The following is a 26,097-nucleotide window of genomic DNA, read 5'->3' as shown; positions in this document are numbered from 1 at the left end:
TCCCACATTTATTTCTCATTACTTGTTTTTAACCCTAAAGTGACTATAGATGTATTAATCTACTACTCCCCTTAATGTTTAGCAAATCCTCATTAACATTTCACATATTTCCAGCCCATATTTACTCAATACTCTGCCCTACTTCCTTTCTAAAGACTACTCACTGACTATTACAACAGCTACCCTCAAATTATTTTACATTAAAAATTAAATCCCTATGGGAAAATAATTTTTCTATACTGAAAACAAAAATGATGTAAATAGGCTCACTAGTTTATGGCTCATCACACTCAAACATATGGTTTGTTTTCCCGTTTAGTGTGACTTGTAACTTGATATCACTGCTCCTTGGTGACATCTCAATCCCATCTGACTTGATGATTGAGTTTAAGCCAGGATTTTGATGGTCTATGAATTCTGAATTCTGTAGTAGTACTTTTCTGTTAATATGGACTTATTACCCACTTGCCACTTAGTTTATCAGCCAGTGGTTAAATCCAGTTTCTATCAGTGAGTAAATGCCTACACATTATCACTCGGCAGCAGACAGCCAAGGGAGACAGCCTTGTCCCCGTCATTAACAAGCACAATGTATGCAGAACACCAGAGGGGAATTAAAACCACAAAAAATACCTCAGGGTGGTATTTTTAATATGAGAATTTAATTTGTAATTTCACAGATTAAGAATTTTGGCTGCATTAATCCCTTTATCAGCTCACAGCAGGCTATTTGCAGAAGCATAACCATAAGGCGATATTCATTGGCAGAAACACGTCTTTGCATAACGTTAAACATCAGGAGCAGTGAAACCTTTTGAAGGGGGGAGAATAAAGATGAAAAATCATTATATTTTTAAAGCAAGATTCTACTAAATGCCTCCAGTAACAATTTTGAGTTATAGAAATGCATTCTGTGTCTAGAAGATAATCATTATGAAGCATAAATCCAGTTGCAAGAAAGGACAATCCCAGTATTAAATACTATAGTCATTTCCATTTAGAACAACGTGGCTGTACTTGTAAACATGTTTACAAAACAAAGAATTCCCAGACTTTGGAGACTTTGGGAATTAGTTTCTTTAAGTGAAATGACTGGTTTGGGTGACTTATTGTCTAGGTTAGTATTCTGCAGACTGTATTTAGAAGTTTTTTTAATATTTTTATAATTAAATTTCACATTAGCATAGAGTCTTGTAAAAGTTCACCATCTGGCAAAGGCAGCAGTGGCGGTGGCAGCAGTAGCAGCAGCACCTGTAAATACCCTTACGTGCTGCTTTTTCAGGGAGATTTGAAAGGAGGTCCACCTGGAAAGAAGTGTTACAGGACCAATAAATGCATTGTCTTAGCAACCAAGCTGTAGTTTAGGAACCTTGCTGTCTCAGTTTGGTCACACTGCAATAACGAAATACCGTAAACTGGGTGGCTTAAACAGCAGACACTTATTTCTGTTGGGGATGGGAGGTCCAAGATAAAGGTGCCAGCAGATTTGATTCCTGGTAAGGTCTTTCTTCTCAGCTCGTGAAGGGCACCTTGCTGTGTCTTCACAGGGTGGAGAGACCAATCTCTTCCTCTTCTCACAAAGCCATTAATCTCATCATGAGGGCCCCGCCCTTATGACTTCATCTAACCCTAATTACCCTCCTAAAGCCTCATCTCCAAATGCCATCACATTAGGGGTTAGGGCTTCAACAGATGAATTTGAGGACAGACACAATTCAATCCATAGCACTCTCATTCCTAAAACTGGCTCATAGCACTTTCTAAAGAATTTCCACAAGAGGAAAACACTTATGCAAGCAGGAAGCAAAATCAGGTTAAAAGGAGAAGATGGGAACAAAAATAAGTTACAAGTAGATTTAAGCCTTCTTGGCCTAGTGTAATATATCAGACCCCGAGAGAAGGGCATCAAGTGTTGTTGGAACCTGAGTAACACAGAGCCCTGCAGTCATTTCATGGATTCATATAAAAATGAAATTATGGGCTTATGTCAGACACATGCTTTGCAATAATACATATTAATGTAATATCTTTCTTTATTATACCATTCCTTAAAATCTCATCAGGTTACATAGTACCAAAATTTAGAAGTAATGTATTAGTGTGCCACTGAAGCAGGAATTATAAAAGCAGAAAGCAAGAATAATGGTACAGTTATCTGGGGACCTGGCTGTTAAAGCTGGGTAATTCTGGTGGCACCGTGTTATTCTCCCTCTGTTCTGAAACCCCAACAGCTTTGTCCCACTTCTTCTCAAATATTTAATTGCGGGGAAATAAATGGAGGGCTGATTTAGAAGAAATTCATTACTTCTCCCAAATACACCACAGGGCATTCTCCTGCGTATACTATCAAGTTACATAAATAATTGAAGCTGTACTACCCTTGTCAAAGTAAATGAACAAAATACACTTCATAGCACAGAGTCCTTGATTTTATTACACTCATTTGCTAATTCACAAAACTCAAATTCAGTGAAAGAAGGCCAACAAATTGGTACAGTGTGAAGAACACTGAACTGGGAATCAGACCACCTGGATTGCAGCTCCAGCTCCACTGTTAACTAGCCAGGGAACTTTGGACAAGTGCCTTAGTCTCTCTGGGCTTCCCATTTCTCAGTTAAGGAGCGAGTAAGACGGACACAGTAGTCTCCAGGGACCTTTCTAGCTCTAGAGTTTGTCGATTTTCTCACATATTCCTGTATATGTTCTGTATATTGTCCTAGAACAGCATAATGCTCTTAATGTAGCTCTGTGCCATCTTTTTAAAAATAAAACAGGTGCACCCATTTCAGATGTAAGGTTTGCTGCCTTCATTTCCTAGACTTTTGTTCTGTTTTGAATCCTTTCCAACCAGGCTTTTGTGTCCACAATGCCTGGCTTTCGAAGCCTCTATCCATTGGTCTTTTCCCAGCCTATCGAAGATTCAGTGCAATTGACAACCATCTCCTCCTACTAATACTTCTTTTGCTTGGTTTCCAGGACAGTATTCTCTCATTGCTTTCCTCTAGTTTAGAAAGCTAAAGTCTCCTCTTCACGCTCCTTTGCTGATTTCTCTTCATCTGCCAGATGAAGTGAAATTAGAGTGTCCTGGGGCTGAATCCTCAGATCTGTCTATCTGCATGGACTCCCTGGAGCCTAGATGATCTCATCCCATCTCATGATTTAAATATCATCTGTACACTGACAGTTTTCAAATTTCCATCTCCAGTCCTGTCTTCCCTGACTTGACTTGCATATCCAACTGACACTCAACATTTCCATTTGACCATCTAGTAGGCCTCTCACACTTAATCTTATCAAAACTGAACTCATCTTTCCCCTCAAACTTGCGCCTTCTCTAGTCTTACCCTTGTCAGTAAATAGCAGCATCATTCTTCCAGTTGATGGAAGCTATCCCTGACTCATCTTTTTTTGGTTCCGCTCCACATTCAGTTCTTCCACAGACCCTGTTGTTGCTACCTTCACAATATATCCAGGATCATGCCACTTGTCACTTCACTGCTATCACCCTGCCCTTCAGTCACTCACCATCTTTCAACCATATTTTTACTGTTACCTCCTACCTGGTTTGCCTGCTTCTCTTCTTGCCTCCTTAAAGTCAGCTCTCGCTGTTTCCTCTTCTTATATGTATGCTTGCTCTAGACATATGCATGGCTTGCTCTCTTACCTCATTTGATTCTCTCCACCAGTGTCCCTTCTCAGGAGAGACTTCACTGCCCTCCTTCCACCCTAAAACTTCCAGTTTGTCTTCCCTGCTTTATTTTTCTTCATAACATTTACCACTGTTTAATGTATTATATCTGCTTGGTTGCTTATTGCCTGTCTCCCCCAACTGGACTCTATAACAACAGAGATTTCCTTTCATTCTGATTTATTTAGTACAGGATTCTAAAATTCCCAGAACAGTGTGAGGTTCAATAAATATTTTTCCAATGAATGAAAGAATAGCACAAAGGAAGGGCAAAATATGTTGTTTCCCAATCTAAGTTCATTGTTCTAGATCAGAGAAATGTGGGAGATAGTCTGAGCTGTGCTTCTGAGGGAAAGACAGACCGTCCTATCATATGTTTGCTTATGTGTATAAATGTGTGTGTGTGCCTGCGACCACCTGGCATTTCAAAGATCAAAACATACCATGATGTTCAGTGTGCTGGGCATCCAAACTTGCATCTCAGTCGCCATTAAAAAAAAAACAACATGATTATAAATGTTTATACGTATATAAATGAAAATTTCGTATTCTGTCCACAGTGTCTTCTATTTTTACTGTCCCAAATGTGAGATTGCAACCAGAAGCTGGAGAAAGCATGCGGGCCTTTGGGAAAAACAATAGTTATGGCAAAAGTCTATCAAACAGCAAGCACTGACAAGCAGCACATTCTCAAGAGCACACAGGTAAGATGACCTGCTTTACCAGGAAAGTAGTATTTAATGGATATTGAACAGATTCTTTAAGTGAAATATTTCAGACTCGTTTTTTCACCAACTATCCTATGAGTCTCTTGTGTACATTATGGCGTTCATCAGACCTTCCACTGAGATAGAATGCTCTCAGTTATTTCCTCATTTTCAGGCACCTACTAGATTCTAACTAAAATTATACTTTATCTTATGCTTTTATTTATGTAGTCATAGGCAAACCATTTTAGTTACAAGCAAGTCATTGTAACTACTCACATTCCTCACAGAGATTAGAAAAAGGTTCACTTTTGGCTGTATCTAAGCCACAGACCTACTTTCTTTTGTCCACTCAATTTTTGTAATTAGTTGTTCTCATTTTAAAATGGGGAGATTATACACAAAAGTCTAGATTTCTGGTTTTCCTTGAAAAATAAGCAACTCCAGCAATATTGCCTTCGCATTCCTACCAGAAGTGTTTGCATGAAACTAAATCATTGGTGCCTCCTTTGGAGGGGATGTAGACTCCCCAGTTTAGTTTAGCTCCCATCTGGGCCACTTCACCTATTTCTGATTCCTGTCTGGCTCCTGGTACGGACCTTATCGTGATGAAGCTTTTCTCTTTTACTATCAAATTCTTTGTCCTCTGCTATTCTGCAGATAGGAAGCATAATCTAAACATGGCAACCCCTAGCCATGTCAGCCTGGCCCAGTCATCACATCACGTGTGCTACATAATGACCAGCCTGGGATGGCAACTTCTGAAAAGGCCGTATTTCTTGATTGCCAGATGGAAGTGCCTAGTATTTTTGGAAAATTTTTAGTATATATATAATTTACTTATATATTTATATATATATATATACAATTTACTTATATATTTTTATATATATAATTTACTTATATATTTTTATATATATAATTTACTTATATATTTATATATATAATTTACTTATATATTTATATATATAATTTACTTATATATTTATATATATATAATTTACTTATATATATAATTTACTTACATATATAATTTACTTATATATACACACACACATACACTTAATGTAACACAAGTCCCTGAAACAAATAGAGAACAAATGTTTCTGTGGGGAAGGCTTTTTATGTGCTGATTTGTAGAGAAAAGTGTGTGTTTGTTCTGATATTCAGTAATTAAGTGTTCAGGCCAGGCATGGTGGCACATGCCTGTAATCCCAGGACTTTGGGAGGCCGAGGAAGGCAGACTGCTTAAGCTCAGGAGTTCTAGAGCAGCCTGGGCAACATGGTGAAAGCCCATCTCTACAAAAATACAAAAATTACCTGGGCATGGTGGTGGCATGTGCCTATAGTCCCAGCTACTTGGGAGGCTGAGGTGGAAAGATGGTTTGAGCCTGGGAGGCTGAGGTTGCACCACTGCACTCCAGCCTGAGTGACAGAGCCAGACCCTGTCTCAAAAAATAAATAAATAAAATAAAAAGTATTCAAGTAACTCAAAGGATATATGCAGCATTGCAGTAGTACTTCTTCCTTCCTCCCTCTCTTAGTTTGAAATATGTTAACAGGGTAGATTGATAGCATGGTAAAGAGAGAAAATTTTAAACTATACACATTGTCTTGTGGGTAATCTGCCAGTATCTTGAGCTACTTCTGGACTTAGCTTTTGAATACCCTCAACATAGGGGTCAGTTTTGGCCTATCAGGGGCATGGTGGCAATTTATGAATGATTTGGAGATAAAAGGTTTCCAGATAAAATATGATGTATAAATGACAGTCAGAAGATGTTACTGTTAAACTTGTCACTCCATAGGTAAGAGTCTTCATTCTTCGTGTTATTTCTCCCTGTTGAATAAAAAGCACAACTCTTGGTTGCATTTGTACTCCCACTCTGAATGTCAATTGGTCAGACAAAGAGTGGGGCTAAGTTTTTGACAAGCTACCTCCTGGTATTGAGAATGGTTTTGATTCGTGAGGGTTACATCATATGCTTTTTAAAAGTATTTAACCTGCATTATCATAATGAGGACCCTGGCTTTATAAATCCCTTAACCAATTCAGTGGAACAAAACAAAAAAGTGGACTTTATTTGTGCTGCTGCCTCATACACACATGCACACAAGCAAGCCTGAATTTCAATTGCAAGACTGTACTCCTTCTTCTTGGCTCTTTTGAGATCCCCTGACCTGAGCCCAGGCAGTCAAAGCTGCTAGAACGTGTTTCAGCTCAGCTCCTCCTTGGGAAATCAGATCAAGCTCACAGGACAGAAGTGTTGCTTGGAGAGTCTCAAAGGTTGCTAATTGAAAAGAGATTTTTTAAAAGGTGCTCAGAACTACAATCATCAGTATATAAAAGCCTTTACAAAAATGTAAAAATATATTTTCTTCACATATATTTTTTAAACTAGATATCAGTTATATCTACACAGTAGAAGCTTTCCTCTAGAATTATTTGATAGCAACACAAATATTTTTTCTGTGAGTTTTGCCTTTTTCACATCAACTTGTAAAGCTTTTTTTTTTTTTTTTTTTGAGACACAATTTTGCTCTTTTGCCCAGGCTAGAGTGAAGTGGCGCAATCTCAGCTCACTGCAACCTCTGCCTCCACCTGGGTTCAAGCAATTCTCCTGCATCAGCCTCCCGAGTAGCTGGGATTACAGGTGCCCACCACCACGCCCGGCTAGTTTTTGTATTTTTAGTAGACACGGGGTTTCGTCATTTTGGCCAGGCTGGTCTCGAACTCCTGACCTCGGTTGATCCACCCACCTCGGCCTCCCAAAGTGCTAGGATTACAGGCATGAGTCACTGCGCCTGGCCAATAAAGCTTTAATATTATTGTTGGTGTAGTTTTCTTTCAATCCAAATGCCTCAGCTTGATTCAACATAATGCTGAGGAAACAACTCAATTTCTTTTTTCTCAGAAAAGCTACAGGGAAGATGGATTCTAAGAGTTTTCTGTCAGTCAGCAGAAAAAGAAATTATTTTAATGTCTCACCTTTGCAGAGTTTTTAAATAAATGGGGCCATCTTAGAGATCAAATAATATAGCCTATTTATTGGCCTTTATATCTTGTGGAATGGCCTTACTCTGACCAATACTGAATATCATATAGACATTATAGAGCAAAATGTCTACGTAGATAAGATATCCTTAGAGAAAAATCTGTAATTTCTTAGACTTTAATTTTGTTGTTGCTGTTGAATTCATTGACTGTTTAGAGAAGGCTTTGGCATCTTGGGACATTTGAATTTCCTCAAATGTCCCAATTCTTTATAATGCCTAGAGAGATTGGGAAGGAGAGGGAGGCTAAAGGGGTTGGGGGCTCAAGGAGACTAAGACTGTGAGCCGGCATTTTAACCACCTCTCTTTGGGGAGTTACAAAGAGGTAAATGTGGAAAATGCATTGTATTACTTCTGTCTTTGAAATAATACAGGACTGAGTAGACAAGAATGTTTCAAGTCCTAATTTTTCCTCCAAACCTCAATGCCAAATTATTTCTATCATTGCCTACCAAGGTCACTTCAATTATTCAGTTAATAATGCCAGATTTGCATAAATTGGTCTTAGTGGAAAATCTAATGAGATGCATTTGGCTTTGCAGCAGAAAGCAATTTTGGTTTCAGAGTCTTATAACCAAATTAAATAAGAAGAAAACCATAAGCACCTAAGTTAAAAATGGGGTAGGTGCCATTGGATTATCAAAATACTGTGCTTCTTACATTTTGTTATCCTCTAAAGATATTAGTAAAGATTTCATAGATTCTTCTTACTCATTTTATCAGCACTGATGGGTAAGACCCTTCTAAAGTGTGAGAGAGCCTTAAATATACATAGAAATTTTCCCCAAGGAAAAGACTGGAAGCTGTATTGAATACCACATCCCTTAGTATCACTTACATTTGTTTACAGTGATACCAAACACATCCCTCTGGTGAGCTTAATTTTCCTCTTAAGCTAAACTGGCATAGAAAGTGCATGGACACTCTACTTCTCCTTTAGCTAAATATAAGGGATAAGAAAGGTCTCAACTCTTTTAGATATGTTTTGTAATTTTTCTGAAATAGTATGTGCTTATTATGGAATATCTATTTTCAGTGAATCAGTTGGTTCACAGACCCCATTCCTAATAAATTTACAAATATTTGTCTAGTGCATGAAAGAATTTTATTTGGTTCAATTGCAAGAAGTTAACTGCATGCATATTTTGGTGACCCTCTCCTTACCTTTTAACCTCTTATTTCTGCAAATCCGCATTATATAGGAATTACATGATAATGAAAAAAAAAATGTGTCGGACTTTCTACTTGGTCATTAAGCAGTAATCTCCTATAAGTAGGCTGTTAGGTAAACAGAGTAGAATGCTCAAGGAAATTTAATTAAATGAGATGAAGATTTTTTTAGAAACCTGATTTTAGACAGAATACAATGCACTGGTGCTTAAGACTGTGGAAGCACTGTCTGAACGTTACTAGAACGGTGTTTCTTACTCGGTAGGCCACCTAGAGCTGTCTGCCATATCAACCGCCATCTCAACTCTGGAAACTGCTCCTAAAGAACAGCCACCTATTGCTCTCCTCCATGCTGTGACATTATGGCGGCTCACTTTTTCTGTCTCTGCATCAACTAACACAGCTTTCATGTTCCCTTCACTTCAGGGCTTCTGCTGACTTGTTTCTGCTTATTCATGGATCCCGCTTATTATCATTTCTCTTTGTCCCTCTACTTCTGGGGCAGTCTGTTGCTGACCTCTTTTTGCCTCAGATTCAAACCCTCTCAGAGAGTGGCTCTGATTGATGTAGCCATCATCATGAAGTATAGAGCGAAGCTGTTGTGTCAGTCACCCCCGTAGAAACTGCTGGCTGACTGTAGGCTGCCTTGAGGTCAGGCTCTAAGCCCTGATCCAGTCAGCTGAGCCCAGAACTGGGTGGCCAACCTGTTTTTAAGAAAGTGTTTGGAAGAGACCGCTGGGCTTAGCCATTCAGAAACTTGGAGAAGCTTTTGGAAAGCAAGCAGTATAGCTGGAAAGTGCCTTGCCTGGCCTGTATACTACTGAGTGAAAAATCAGGCAAGTACAGAGAGAAACTCCAGTTCTGATGGTATGATATCTTCATTGTGTGATATTTTTGGCTATTGACAAAAGGTCCTTTTAAGGTATGTTGCATTTTCTCAACTATAGACACAAAAGGAGATAATATCCATCAGCACTTTTCAATATATAAGAAACACAAGTGTTAGATCTAGGTTTCTTTCAGTACTAGAAAGATTTCTGGGGTTTTTCCTGCAAAAACTGCCATTTTCTGCATGATCCTACAATTTTTTTTTCCTATTAAATGGCTACAGTTTTATTATTTCTGTTACTTCATATAATTGACAACAATTGTTGAAATGATGCTTGGAGGGGAAACAAACCTTACTTAGTGTTCTTTGCAGGTTTCATCTGAAAGATTCCCTAGTTGTTACCATTACCCCCACATGACTGCCAATTAAAAAATACATCTTATTTGGGAAATTGACAGCACTTTGAACCTCAAATGCATGATGCATATTATGAATACCCATATGAGAAGAGGCTGGAATGCTATTAGTTCTCCCACCTCACCTTACCTCCACCCCACCTTACCTTAGCTCCCTCTCTACACTGGGGAGTCTGTTCTGTCCTTTAAACGCTAATGCAAGTTTGTTTCTTCACTCCTCCTCCTCGTCCCTTCTCTGCTTCTCCACCCCTTCTTTTCTTTGGGTCAACTCTGATCTGTACTCTCCACCACTACCACCCTAACCCCATGCAAGGGTAGGCAGAGGACTCGTAGGCTGTCACCACCTACTGGGATTGTCACAAAGCAGAATGAAAATAAAGTTGTATCATGCTTCCTTCAGAATGCATTTTTGTTTTATTTTATTTTGTTACTTGTTTTTTTTTTTTAAGAGACAGGGTCTCGCTGTGTTGCTCAGGCTGAACTTCCTATGTTCAAATGATCCTCTCACCTCAGCTTCCTGAGTAGCTAGGACTACAGGTGTGCACCACCACACCTGGATCATTTTTTAATTTTTTGTAAAGGTGGAGTCTCACCATATTGTCTAGGCTGGTCTCAAACTCCTGTCCTTAATCGATCATCCTGCTTTGGCCTCACAAAGTGTTGGGATTACAGGCATGAGCAACTATGCCCAGCCTTCAAGCATTTAGTTTTTGTTTATATTGACATGATTTCATGTCTACAGAAAAGATGCAAGAATAGCACAAAGATTCCTGATACCCTTCAACCACTCTCCCCAAAGCGTTAACATTTTACTACATTAGCTACATTTGCTTTATCATATTAATTCTCTCGGCCATCACACACAAATTTGTGCACATATACATTGTTTCACTAAACCATGTATGTTACCCAAATGAAGCTCCAGTATCTTTAAATATTTAACTGCTTTTCTTAAAAACAAAGAATTTAGAGTGATTTTTTTAACGAAAAATACTAATTTTTTGCCCTTTTTTTCCTTTTTTTTTTTTTCTCTGATTGAAGGTTTTAAAAAGCAAAGTGGCTAAAAGAGAGGAAACTGGTTGATGCTTCACAAATTGGTTCATCAACCCATGGATCCTTAAAAATTGACTATATTTTTGTGATTCAGCATTTCCAGGTCAAATGAACTTTCAAAATGGTGAGGGGGGAGGGGGGGAATAGCACTTGCATCTTCTGACTTCTTAAAACCCAAATTAATTTCTTAGGGACTATTTAGCCAGCAGCACAATATGAGTGAAGCTTTCTTATAAATAGTGGGCCCAAGCTGTGATGTGGCTAGTAACCACAATATTTATTACAAGGAAGTTAGCAGTCACATATAGAAAATAGAAACAGTTCAGGTGCTCTATTTTTCCTTTTCATTTAATGTTGATTCTTATGAATTTGGGATACAGAAGGAATTGTCTATGCCCTAAGTGTACTGTATTGTATTATTAATACCAGTATAGCAGCTGAGTCCCACTAGACAGTCTTTGTGGTCTGCTGATACTCTAAGAAGTGTCTAAGCATAAAAGGAGGCTGTTTGAGTTGAAGTGGGCTGATGGTCTGGGATGACATTTGAATGCACAGAGGACAATGTCTAAATGACAATGTCGAGAAGGGAAGGCAAAAAGAAGCTGGAAACTATTCCCGCTGTCCCATGGATGCTCGTCACTCCTCCTGCGATATTCTTCACATGGGAGCTTTGTCTGGGTAGAAATGGGGACTGGGATCAGGGAGGGCTAGACACTGGGGCCTGGGGACAAGAGCCAGGGTTTCATGTCCTTAGCCAGGGTTTCATGTCCTTAGACACATTAAAATTCTAGACAGATAGCAAATGTAATGAAAATTCAACCCGAATGTGTTTTGATAGACAAAGTTAAACACTTTAGCTAAAGTATTACAAGTATAATTTACGAACAGTTTGCAATACTCTGAATCGCTTCCATGAATAAAGCTTTTAAGAGTATCAAATTGGTTGTGCAAATGAATGGTTTACTGAGCATCTTTTGGAATTTAGGATAGCTGCTTTCTCTACTAACCTACACATGCACACACACACAAACACACACCCTTCATACAGCCAAAAAGAATAATTTTCCATCAGTCCTTGAGTTGTGAAGATAACATCATAGATTAATCAAAAGTTAATTTTCCATATAGGGAAATAATGTACACAATCTAGAACAAAAACAATACAAAAGTTAGAGTCTTTGGTGGAAATTTATCTCATTATAAAAATAACCCCCCCCCCAAAAAAATTTTTAAAAACCCTGTATGCCAAGCATGGAATCAAATACTGAACTGTTAACTTCAATATTTGGGTGAATGTTTTCCCTTTAAATTATCACCATTCTCTTAATGTAGTTTGCATTATGTATAGTGCCCTTGGATTTTTAATTGCTCTGGTTTATCATTTTCAATGCAATTAGTAAAATGCCCTCAATTACATATAATAATTACTGTAAATGGGGCTATTGGCCTAATTACTATAAATGGGGAAAGATATGTGATTATAATATGCAATTAAATCATGTACAGTATTTATTTTACATTATTACATACAATGGTATAATGATAACACATAGTTATATTGTATCTTTCCTTGGTCAACAAATCTACTCCATATTAAGATACATAGAGTTGTGATCCATTGCCAAATTAACCATTCTCCCAGATCATTCTTCCTAAAGTAATAGGTTTATTCTGTGGGCCAAGGCACCACTAAGTTTTAATATAATTAAATAAACTGATTCTGCACAGGCAGGAAAAATCTGAAAGGAAAAAAATTATTTTACCTCTATTAGTTAAGAATGCCCAGATTATCCTCTTTTTGTCGGTGTCAAGACTTTAATCCTCCCTGGCTCCATACCAACCTCCAGCATACCTGTTTGTTTTTATGTGAATATGTAAAAATTACCACCCCTAAATGGTGGTAACATTTAAAATATGCCTGAGAAAAGAGGTCCTTTCTTCACTGTGGCAAATATTATAATCATCCCTAGTTTACAAATGCACACTTAACGAGCTTATAGCACATGATTAATTCTGCAAAGGATGCTGTTTGACAGAGTGGGATTATGAGAATTGCATATTGATAGTGGCAGGAGAAATAAATCTATTTTCTCTACGTAAGGTAGGATATTCTTGTGTTCTTTAGAAACTGGCACATCTCAGAGGTGTTGCTCTCAAAATGATCTCAGGATGGAAAGAAATCAGTAATTACAGAGCCAGGCATTCAGTTGTGTCCTAATTTTCCCACCAGTTTTTCAGTGTTTCAGCTGCCTCAGAGACTTAAAGTATTCTCATTAGGTAGCTGCAGAGGCAGCCGCTTGCCTACTCCCTCATTCTCTCACTCGCTTTTCCTTTTTTTTTTTTTTTTTTTTTTTTTTTTCCTATCATTCCTGCCTTGGGAGTGACTGTGAAGATCATTTGCTGGAATGATTGGCAGGTTAGAGGATTCGATCAGATGAGTTCCTCTTAGTGCAGGTCAAAAAGGCTAGTTAGCAGGAGCTGTCGAAAAATGCCAGCAGCATTCGAAATGGGAAATGTCATGACTTCGAGGCAGGGGGTGCCACCTGGAACAGAAAGCTCTCAGCTCATTAGCAAGTTACAGGATGCGGGCTTAACTGGAGGGAGCAGGGAAGGAAAGATAATACCCAATAGGGAAAATGATTGTGAAGTGGAATTGATTTCATGTATAATTTGTTTATCACTAGAGGGGACAAATGCTGTCCTTCTGACATGAGCAGAGGAGTATGGACTATGAATGAAGCAACTTAGCATAATCTCCAGGTTGAGCTTTGGATTTAAAGAAAGCAAACTTCTTTATTCTTAACTGTGGAAATGATCAGGTCATGTTACATTAATTAAAGCTGACATACTCTCAAATGTTTTATCTGGGCAATTGTGGCAATTTGACAGAAACGGATAGAGATGGGCAACTTTAGAAAATAGGAGGGATTTTCCCCCCCTCTCCTAGTGTGGAAGACTAGCTCAGTTGCATACTGAATTATAACAGGGTTGGTGTTTATACTCAGTGGTTAGCTGGGCTGCACAAATCAAACCAGGGTTCTGGATTCACGTGCAGTCTCATTGATAGAAGAGACCACATGCCCTTTGGGAGATCTGAATCTAATCCATGTGAAAAAATATATGTACATTTTAGAATGTGACTGTATCATATTTTGGTACAATGTTAAAATTTTAACTTCTTTTTTTTTAAAGGAGAAGTTCTCCAATTTCATTGCTTCCTAGATGTCAGTACATCTAGAATTTAATATTCTACTATAAAGTTAACAATTTACAGTAACCTTATTTACAAACAAAACTAAAAAGGTGCTGTTATAGAGGAAATTGATCTGCAGTTTATAAAAAGAGAACATAGTGGCAAAACAGAAAATAGTATTGCCTCACGTGTATTCATACTGAACTCCAAATTAAAAGCTTCCAGTATTTTTACAATGTATCAAATGAGCTTTTGTGTAAAGCCTTTTTTAAAACATAAATTCTATCTGAAAACGTATTTTCTTTTGATAAGAAACTTTTATGGTATCATTTATCTTTTGGCATGGAGATCTTCATCTTGTTAAGTCACAGATGCCACAGCTGCAAGTCTTTCTGAACACTAAAAGATGTTTACTTAGCATCCAGATTCTGGTTAAAATGTATATTTTCAAAATGTCTTTGCCTTGGGTTTCTCTTAAATATTGAGACATTTTATGAGGCAGTTGTTAAATAGCCAATACTTGTTTTATCAAGCAGCCTCAGACTGCTGTGTAATGTGAATAGGAATCTTAAAACCTCCTAGTCCAAAACACTGGTGCAAAATTCATTCCATTCTATATTCAGCATAAAAAGCTTAGCATTAAGCTACTGTATATAGCTGTCAAGATATACTGCATTAGTTCTGTCAAATATAAAAATTTAAACATCAGTGTGAATCCACTCATCCCCTCATTTGGGAATTATATTGTGTAGTCCAGAAGCCGGCCTTGAAAACAAAATTTTTATAGAATACCATTTGAAATGGTTCACCTAACGTTAAGATTTTTTTCTTTTACAGAAACTCGATTTGTTAATAACTGACAGATTTATTAGAGTAATAAATAAACAAGCCACTTTGAGGGAAAACATAGTCAAAAAATGTTATAATACAATAATTCAGTATAGTTGTCTATAAGTAGGTTTCTCAGTCTGTACCTTTAGGTAAGAAGCCCTTACCACTCAAGACAGTCAAGCTGAAGGTGCCTGGCCCCACAGACTACAGGGGTGAATTGGTGGTGTTTGTGCATGCCTGGTCTCATTGCCTACCCTTTTCTCCAGCCCCTCCTCTCAATTCCGCGTTCCAAAGTCGGCTCTGCACTCACTGACTTCTTAGAATCTCCACTGTTTTGCATTCTTCTCAATCCATCTCCTCTCCATATATTTATCATACTCTTTGGTGAACCTTTCCACAACTCTGTGGATTGAGTAACCATGTGTTAAAAGTCTGACTGTTAGTTTTGTGGGTTCTCCTAAGAAAAGGTCCCTCGGTACTAAAGAAAAGAAATGGTAGTTTTATCATCGTCCTTTATGTCAGCAGATCTCAAAGTGTGGTCCATATACCCTGTGGATCCCCAGGGGCTTCATGGGGTCAAAACTGTTTTCATAATAACACTAAGATATTCTTTGCCATTTTCACTGTGTTGACATTTGCACTAGTGGTGCAAAAGCAAGGGAGGGTAAAACTGCTGGCTCCTTAGCATAAATCAAAGCAGTGACACTCTAAACTGTGTTCCTGGGCACTGTATCTTCCCAACCACACAATTCAATTTTTTGGGAGCTTCACTTAATAATGTTCTTGATGAAGAGGTTAAAAGTATTGATTTTATTAAACCTCGACTTTTAGGTAAATATCTTATTAATATACTATGTGACTAAATGGGAAGTTTACGTAAGTCATTTGCATTGGATACCTAGTTACCATGGTTGTCTCAAGGAAAAGCTCCTGTACAGTTGTTTGAGTTGCAAGCTGAACTAACTGCTTTTTTTCCAGGCACATGGTTTTTATTTGAAAGAATGACTGACAGGAAAAACTACTTGAGTTTTCAAACTTGAGTATTTGGCAGACATTTTCTCAAAAAAGGAACCAAAAGTGAGTTCATCACCAAAGCAAAACAACCAATAGTAATTTGTTGATAAAATTAGAGCTTTCAATAGAAAATTTGAATTTGAGAGCACTATGGATAGCTTTTATTTGCCACTGTGAACTGGACAGTGATAATGAGATTGGTGGTAATATAAACAAATGTGATTTTTTTGATATTGTATAATGAAATGTGTCAACATTTGAAATATCTGCATAACTCACTAAATGTTTTCCAAATGATCAACGCATGTTAGCAAAATAATGCATGGATAAAATATTCACTGAAATTTTAAAATAAACCAATATATATTAAGGTAATAGAATACGAAGAGTTCATTGATATCGTTTCAGATTCCCTGGTACAATTAACCCTTAAGAAACTACTACTTGTTGAGGTTTGTTGTACTGTAAAAGAAGAATATATCTGAAAGGGCTATTAAAATACTTCTTTCTTTTCCAACTACTTAATCTGTTGTAGTTCCATATTTTTGTCATTTGCTTCAAGCAAAACAATGTATCATAATAGATTGAATGTAGAAACATATTTGTGAACCCAACTCTCTTCTATCCAGCCACTTATTAAAAAGATTTGCACAACTGTAGAGCACTGCCACTCTTCTCACTAATTCTCTTTGAAAAATACAGTTATTTTTATTTAAATTATGTTTTCATGTTAAAATGTAATGAGTTCTTATGTAAATATTTTTAATTAACAGTTTTAATTTTGAATATGGTAAATATCAGCAGCTACAATCCATAGAAGCAAAAGTTCTTAGGGGGGTTCCTTATAACTTTTAAGAGTATTAAGGGGTCCTAAGATAAAAAATATGAGAAACACTGCTCTATTTCACAAGTGTCATGCATTAACTCTAACATATAAGTTATGTTGGTAACATTTTCCTTCTAAGAAATTACTATTCAGCACAATATTTTTTTTTTTTTTTTTTTTTTTGCTGTATGAAGTAATTCCAGATCTCTCAATTTAATATCTCAATTTTTCTAGTGTATAATAGATAAAAATCCCTATTCTTGTGTTCACACAGGTATCATCTGAAAATTACAATACAGCATCATTTACTATCCTCTTGATGACTAGTAGACCAAATCTTGAAAGACTTTTACTGTATATTAATCCTAGGGGCTGTGACTTTCCTTTTTATATGCGTCAAGTTTGACCTTGCATGGAGAGCCTCTGGCCATATGATACTAAATCATCAGGCCATTTTACATAGCTTGCTTATAGGACTCAGAAAGGCTTTCGGATAGCTCCTATTAGACACAGCATAAATTCAACTTTATGTCAGAAAACGGGACTTGGGTCTTTTCCTACCCAGCTCTCATGAAGTAACTCATGGAAATCTAGGTACATTTGGGGTTTCAGAATCCAAAATATCCACTCAACCTGAGTAGCAGTCAGTCAGATTAGGGCTGTGTTTTTGTTTTTTGTTTTTTCGTTTTTGTTTTTTGAACTCTATTTTGAAGTACTTTTAGATTTTTTAGGAGAGTTGTAAAACCAGTACAGAGGGTTATGTCCTTAACCCAACTTCTCCTAATACTAACTTTATTTTTTATGACCTGGATGCTTTTGAAGAGCACTGTTCAGGTATTTTGCAGAATGTCCCTCATGATGCTTTCTCATGATTAGATGGGGGTTATGGGTTTTGGAGAAGAATACCACTAAGATGAGATGCCCTTTCACCACTTCATGTCAAGAAGTACATGATATCCACTTATCTTATCACTGGAGATGTTGACCTTGATCACTACATGAACACAGATGAGGTTTTAAAGCCAATGTGATATCCAGGATGCAAAGTCAGAGAAGCTGGAGGTCCGGGACAGGTTTTCAATCAAATGGAAGGAACTCTAAATGGTTACTGAACTGACAACAAGGCTGCCTAACATCAGAATCTGAAGAGAGAGAAATTACTCTGAAGGCTCCATCTGTCTTAATGAAAATGGGTGGAAATGGAGAAAGTGTCACCAACAAAGAGGGGAATGTCTGAGTTAAGGACCCTAAGCTGTTCCAGCCTTTGACTCAAGATTGGTAGTAGAATTTAGCAGGGCATCTGACAGAGTGTGGAATATATTCTGGAATCTAAATATCAGAATACAGGAACTTGTTTACTGTTTTATCCTCATTTCACCATTATATTTCCCATCTCCTCGCATGACACGTAATTTATGCCCATTAAATATTTTTAAAATATTGATTGACTTAGTGAATATCCAGCCAACTCACCATATACCAATCTCCTGTTCTTTCAGGAAGTTTTTTTTTTTTTTTTTTAAGCAACCACTGTATTGGTCCTCTACTAGACAATAGTAAGAAGATAGTTCTAGCTTCAAGACACTCACAATGTAGGGACACAAATGCAGTCTTTTAAATTTCAGAATGATGAAGGGTACAGCAGAACTTTGCATGAAGCTGTGTGGGAGGGCAAATATGGGAAACATTAATTTTGCTCGAGGAGGTAGCAGAAGTTTTTCCAAAGGAAGAGATTTTTGAACAAAAGAAGGTGTCGGATTTTGCATGGGCATACAGAAGGAGAGGGATGTTTTCAAAAAGAGGAAACAAACACCAAGAGCAAAGCTGTGTCACAAAGTGCAGCATCTTTAGAGACTGATCTGATAGAGCTAAGGGGCAGGGCAATACGGAGTGAGAAGACATGGACAGAGAAAGTCATTTGAAGCCCGATTCTGAGGGTCTTGAATGAGATGCTAAAGAGTTTGGATTTTCATGTTGTTGCCCATAGGAAATATGTATGACTTCCTGGTCAGAGATAGAAGAACCAAAACATCTTTAAGCAAGGAGATCCTTTAGAAATCATTTAACAATGCTAAAGGAAGATGTATTTTTTTCCTCTTTGAACTTGCTATGTTAGATCATGTCTTTAAATTAAGTAAAGAAAATAAACAAGATTCCATCCACATTTACGCCTAATTTGATGTTAGCAGTTTTAGCAACACTTACTCTTCTCCTTCTGTTCATCCTCCAGTCATGACATTTTCAATTTCAGGATGATAAAGGGTACAGCAGAACTTTGCATGAAGCTATATGGGAGGGCAAATGAGAGAAAAATTAATTTTGCTGGAGTGGGTTGCAAAAGTGACTGCAACTCTGTTGTGACTCTGTTATAGACATAGTTTCTTCATTATACATTTATCAGCGTGTTACGACATGTTTCTTAAAAGTAATATGTAAATTATTTTAGGTTAAAGAATATGCCTTTTCTATTCACGTATCTTTTGTAAAATGAATAACAATCCCCTTAATTTAAATTTTGTGAATATATAAAATTTCATATATTAAGATACATTGGCATCATTTGGGGGAAATGCAAAAAATGGAAAAGTGAGTTTCTAGGGACAAAAATTTAAGACCATTTTCAAAGTTAAAAGAAATGTTTTAAGAATTCAGTATCTTCATGGTCTTGTATACTCAGCAGTCAATTGGTGTGCAAAGTGTTTTTTTGAATAAATTCATACTCCCGTCTATGTACTTTAAGTCCCTGTAAGGGGGTTAACTATAGTTTCAGGCCCAGTTTTACCTAAACTCAAATACACTGTGAAGTATTTGACAGTATTAAAGTCCGTCTAACCAAATTCTTTAAACCGCCTTAATGGTTAGAATCGTTAGTAACTAAACTTTTCAGTGATAATTATGATGACAATGGAAAAAATTTTGAAACAACTAATGTAAAACAGATTAAACAAATTATTAAGAACGGAGTAGACCATTTAAATATTTTAAAAATAAATAAGTAAATTAAAGTTTACCAAAGCAGATGAAATATGATACAGTCTTGAAAATTAGTTATTAAGCCAAGTAACATGGAGAAATACATGGGATAAAATGAAAGTAGAATATTTTGCTTGTACATATAAAATTTATACATAAGAAATATGAGTGAGAGGAAGTAAGTACATTGAACTGCTGTGTCCTTACTTTAACAGAGAAAATGGTTTTACCAATTTTATTATATAATTAAGAAAGTTAGTTAATTTATATTTTTATAGCCATAGTAGGCTCTCACTATATTCCAACCTCAGAGTCCCCTTGGGTGGGTCCAAGTTCTTTGATGCTATCTCATTACCAGATTTTCCTCTGTAGATCTATGATGAAGAGTCAGATACTACGCAAGCTAAGCTCATTTTACAACCACAGGGCATTCCATGAGTTAACATTTAAAGTACCTTCTATTACCCTTAAGAAATGCTGATAAATTAATACTAGAAATAGCAGTATCCAGATGATTAAGAGATAGCATGGAAACATAATTTAGCCAAAAGCAAAAAGAGGAGCTAAAGGAGTCCTATTGGCATAAGAATTTGAGACTCCAGCTTCTCCACCTGCTGCTAATCTCAATGGGCTTTACAAGAGGCGAGGGTTTTTTGTGGGGGGAGGGCTTTGAGTCTTTTTAATGAAACAATATGTACTTTCCTATGCCAAGACTAATTCTACAACATTGCTTTGTGAGTTGAGAGGATGAGATGTTGCAAACAGCCATGACTATTTTCCAGTTTGATCCACTTGACTATAGCTCAACAGCTTGTAGCTAATGGAAAGTCTTTGAGGCAAATAACTTTTTTATCACTTCACCTCATCCTGTAAATATCTCCTGATCATGGGATTGTTGATCTACCTGCAAGAACATACTACAGTCCTCAGAGGTCCACTGCCCACTTGTCCAGACCTGAACTATTTGCAAAAGGTCAGAAATTAAGATCCTTATTTATTTCTCATCTGTAGCTTAGGGGTAGAGAGACTGGGAAGGCAAAATCATTATCTTTTGTTTGTACTCTTTGTAGTGCAGAGAGCAAATAAATTTTGAGGAGAAAATTTCTGTTAAGAAAATTAATTTAAGCCAGGCACTGTGGTTCACACCTGTAATCCCAGCAATTTGGGAGGCCGAGACAGGTGGATCATTTGAGATCAGGAGTTTGAGACCAGCGTAGCCAACATGGTGAAACCCTGTCTTTACTAAACATACAAAAATTAGCTGGGCAGTAGTGGCACGTGCCTGTAATCCCAGCAACTTGGGAGGCTGAGGCAGGAGAATCACTTGAGACTGGGAGGCAGAGGTTACAGTGAGCCAAGATCGTGCCACTGCACTATAGTCTGGGCAACAGAGTGAGACCCTGTCTCAAAAAATAATAATAATAATTTATAGAATTTTTTATTGTGTGTATATACAAACATATCTTGAGACCCTAAACCAGCTTATTAAATTGGCCATTTTATGTAATATTCAAATATATATGTATTTACGTATTTGTATACATGTATATTTCTGTCAACAAAAGTAATGTTTCATTTTAAATTTTCTTTCACTTTCTTGTAACTTTCCATGCAGTGCTTCATCACTGAGTAAGCTCTGCCTTTTCAATTGTTTATTTTCCTGTAGTTTCCAATTTCCACCTTCATTTCGTCTCTTTACTTGATATGTTACCAGGGAGGAACAAAAAGAGAAAATTGGGGGACAGAGGGATGGGAGTGAAAAAGAGGCGGAGGGAGGAAGACTGCTGAGGGAAAAAAAAAGATTTAAATGAGAACTAGAATGAATGCCTCACTTGTTGGCTTTTAGCACAATTACCATACGTTAGGAAATATGCAGGGAATAGTTAATTACAACTAAATGAGCCCCTTTTAGAGGCAGTGACAGGCCCAGGGATCTGACTGTCAGAGCTGTGAAAGATATTGAATTGGAAGGCTGGTCTCAGTGTCAGGAATAGATGGTCTGCAGGGGTGAGCCAGACAGAGAAAAGATAGCCGGCTAAGAGTGGCCTCAGACAAGGGAGCCACGTATAGCATTTGCATACTTTTCCTGCAAAGAGGGTTTAATCCAAAGAGTGAGATTTCAGTATTGTCAGTCAGGCTTTGTTCGGGGTGAAGAGCAGAAGGAAATCAGCTGAAGGGGCCTTTCTCAAAGCCTTGGTCTTAGCCTTGAGGTTGTCCTAGCTAAGTTACGTTCTTGAGGGTTGTTTGCACACTATTGTCTGTTTGAAGATCTTCTAAACCCAAAGGGCTCAAAGCATCCCCCTTTGCCAGCACAAAAGAAGGGAATTTGTGTGGTAAAAATGACTTGTGTTGCAAACTGAACCCAAGCACCCTTTATTCTTACACAAAATACCCTGAAGTTCCAAGGATGTCTTTTAGCGCTGGACTCAAGTGAGTCATACCATCAAAGTGCTTGCAGGCTAGAAAACCAGGTAAAACCAACCTACACTTGTGTCTTTCTTTGCCAGCTCAAAAGAGACCTTTGTGTACTTCCTAAAGAAGATGGTTCAAAAAATGAGGCGGATAAAAAACAATTTTTTACTGGCATGGACCATTTTTGCCCCATTTCCTTATAGCATTTTCTGATACATAAGTGTTTATGTCTAAAATGGAGGCAAATTATTTTGACAGTTTAAGTTGTCTTAGCACCCGACCAGCCTTATCTTTTATCTGGCAGCGTGAGTTTCTGACTTTGATCTGTGTCTAGTTTTCAAAACCATGCCTTCTTTTCTAAAACATGACGTTCTATGTAGTATACGATGGTCTACTCTTCACCGTAAGTTTTTCTAATAATCTACACGTTTCCAAAGAGGAGTGTTTAATCATCCAGATATTTATGGATCAGAAGTCAGGGCTTGTTTCAACTTAACTAGTTGATTTGAGCGTTACTGCCTGTAATCTCTACAGTTCAGGAAAGTATGTACTGTAAAAACATAGACTCTGAATTTAAGAAACAGCAATGTACTTGTTTATAAAGTTATTTATGGGTATCTGTGAGTGCCTTTTAAATTTATAATCTTCCACATGAAGCTTAATGCTTTAAAAATATGATATCTTAACACATTACATATATAATTATAAACATACAGACTAAACATTCCTTGTAATGGATCAAGTAGGATATACAATAAAACTGGACATTGGAGTTTTAAAAAATATGTACGTTTTTACGTAGAGCAACTAATTCAGCTTGAGGTTTTCTAAATTGAGCATATTCCTTTATCACTGTTTTAATTGTTTTTTATTCTTTTGCTGGATTTTTGAAACTTTCTTAAAAGATGCTATACAAATGCAAAATAAAAATAGAGGTAATGAAAAATTTGTTTGAGAGTCTAAAAGACAAGAACATGCCTATCTGGGTTTCAAAATAAAGGCACAACTTGCAGCCTATAAAAGGAAAGATAAAGCATACTTTGAAATTTGCATGAGCCATCTTCTAAGAGAAAAGTTATGCCCTCTTCATTGATAATTAGGAAATATTTTATCAGAATAATAATATTTTGGGATTTCCACTGATATTATAAGGCTAGTGGGTATGGATCACAGGTGAGGTTGGAAGCTAAGACGTTGACAATGCCCAAAATAGAGCTTTCTAAAGTTATAACTGTGGATAAAACGGTGCTTGCTGCTTTCCTAAATATGTTATTTTTTGTTATGGTTGAAATGCTTGTCTCTGATGTAAGTAAACTCTGCTTTGCTGGAAGTGGTGCATTTCTTTCTCCAGTTTTGCATTTTTCCCTGTGAGAAGCGTGTCTGAATTGGGGGGACCTGAATATACCTCTTTGTTGCTGAGCTTGTCAAGCACAGTGCTGCGTTCTCTTTCCCACCAGGAAGGTCAGGCCGCTGGGGGCCAATCTGTTTTCTGAAATGAACCCTACTGTCTGTCCCTGGTGTCTGACAGATTGCAACAGTTATCTGAGTTACTGTGCTTTCAATGCTATTTAAATGCCTTGCTTTCTGGGGAAAAAAAGTAATATGTAGGCTACATTGAAAAAATAAAACATTTTTAAAGGACTGTACTTCGGAAGTTAATATTTATCTAAAAGGCAGATTTAATTAACTTTCTAAGAACATATTTACAGATTCAGAAAGTTAACTACGTGCACTGTGCACACACACACACACACACACACACACACACCCTCACACCAAGATAAACCCTCACTTATGAGCTCTACTTCTAAAGACTTGGGGGGGGGGGTTGTTTAATTAGAGTGATAAAATTATGAAGTATGGAACTGTTTCAGTTGTGGAGTTTTAGAGTAAGAGGCTTTTGTTCACTTAGATTTCAGTTTCATGTATTTTGATGAGAGGTATGTATAAAGCCTGAAGAAATTTGTACTGTGCTGAGCCTCACTTCAATACTCTCCAGATAATTGAGCTAATTAAATCTTTACCAACATTAACACAACTCTGGCATTCCTTGGACAGTGGATAATTATTGCATGAACGTGGCAAGCTTAAACTAAACAGATGAAAATAGAGTTCTGTGGAATGGGTATTGAGTTTATTCTTTATTCATCTTTTGATAAGGTTTAATTAAAACTGCCTCTCTCCATTGTGGTGAGAATGAATGTGCTTGTTTTCTTAGTGAAAAGCAAATTATTCACTTCAGCCATGGTTCAATAATCAAAGCCTTTGCAAAGTTTTGGGTTATAGTGTAGCTGTTGGGATATAATTGCTGCAATTCTGTATGAAGGCTTTATCTTTTTTATTACTTTCTCTTATTTATTTTTGTAGAAAGAAATTTATAAAAGCCCATTTTGTGATTTCATGTGGAAGTGCATATGTTTGAAGCCTTGTTATAGGCTTGCTGTGGCTAGATTTTTTAAAAGGTGTATTTCTTAGAGCCTCTTGCTAAAATAAAAAGGTGAAAAGGGACACACACTTAAATAGATGGCATTTGAGATGAATTTTTTAAGTTAGTGAAGAAAGTTTAATGAAACCTTTCAATCCTGTGGTTGCCACTGTATTGACATAGTGCATTGACAATCTTAAGGGTGAAAAAGCAATAGACCTTGGGAATTCTTTCTGCAAATATATATTTGCATTCTCTTTCACTTTCTTTAAATCTACCAGAAATATTTTCCTCATTGTTCTTTTAACTGGGGTGCAATTTTTTATGTTGGTGATGATTTTGTAGCATGAATAGATTTTATATATGTTAATGACAGCTGATTGTTAAATGTATGGTCATGACTATCCTGTGATTTCTATTTCTTTCTTTCCCTCTTTTTTTCTTCATTTTTATAAAATGGGAGATTATACGGATATAAGGATATTTTATAAAACCAAGGACAAAAATAAAACTGGGCCTTGGACAGAAATTGGAAACAGGGACTCCAGCAGAAATAAGATCTCTTTCTTTATCCATATTTTTGTTGCCTTGATTCCGGCTTTCTGTGCTTCTCTGGTCCATGTGATGGAAGCCAGGTTGACTTGCCTTACGATTTGCAATAACAAGCAGACATTACTCTAGGTCAGTGTTCCCAACTCCTTGCGAAGAGAATCTGTCCTTCTTGGACAAGTGAATCAGCCCTATGTCCAAATTCGAGTGCCTCCACTTACCACTTCTTACTGCATGTTTTCTTCATCAGTGTTTCCTCAAGAGGGAGGAAATGCAGACCGGAGCGAGTGTTTCTTAATCTATACAATTATTTTAAGGATTAAGTTACTGAATGCAGTGTTTTTTAACTCCCTTAGTGGATAGTGGTATCAATGTAGTAGACTGGAAAAAGTACTTCTCAAGTGGAATAGACTAAATGGGAAAGGAAAATGAGATGATCACATGTAGTAAAAATAATAAGTATCATTTCATGAAATTTTTATTTCAGCTGTATGTGTGCATGTGCATTTGTATCTATACTGAGTCACTTAATAAAATGCATTTTTTCCAGTGGGTTGTGGCCAAAACAAATTTCAAAGCAGTCACTGCTCCTCAGATCCCCTTGAAGGTATCTCTTGGGAGGCAGTGGAAAGGGAGAAGAACACTGGGCAGGGCTTCAACCCCATCACTCTCCCCATCAAAGTAGCTCCACTTTAATCTGTTTTACACTTTATGTTTCCACCTAAGATATTTTTCAACAAAGGATGCAGTGGCCAAAAGTTTGAATGAATGATTTCCCATGTTCCTTGGGATTTTTAGAGCTAAGTACAGTAGCCTCCAGGACCAGAGCAAACAGTATTTTGGTTTTCTTTACTAGGGGGAGATCAGGAAACAATTCAGAACTTTTCCTTTCCTTTCTTCTCCTTTCCTCTCCTTTCCTTTCCTTTCCTTTCCTTTCCTTTCCTTTCCTTTCCTTTC

The 26,097-nt window shown here is 37.1% G+C and overlaps 1 protein-coding gene across 3 annotated transcripts in view; it reads left to right on the top strand.

Annotated features, from left to right (window-relative positions):
• Window positions 1-26,097, top strand: part of CDK14 (cyclin dependent kinase 14) — a 606,291-nt gene that overhangs the window by 514,704 nt on the left and 65,490 nt on the right. For all 3 annotated transcript variants that reach the window (XM_023226593.3, XM_023226594.2, XM_023226596.2), the window contains one exon: window positions 4,249-4,392. In XM_023226593.3, the coding sequence (XP_023082361.1) occupies window positions 4,249-4,364 (116 nt within the window). In that variant the 3' untranslated portion in view covers window positions 4,365-4,392. The remainder of the gene's footprint in view (window positions 1-4,248; window positions 4,393-26,097) is intronic.

The sequence above is a fragment of the Piliocolobus tephrosceles genome, chromosome 8, assembly GCF_002776525.5.
Source record: "Piliocolobus tephrosceles isolate RC106 chromosome 8, ASM277652v3, whole genome shotgun sequence".
NCBI lineage: Eukaryota > Metazoa > Chordata > Mammalia > Primates > Cercopithecidae > Piliocolobus > Piliocolobus tephrosceles.
This window is presented reverse-complemented; position numbering and strand designations above follow the sequence as displayed.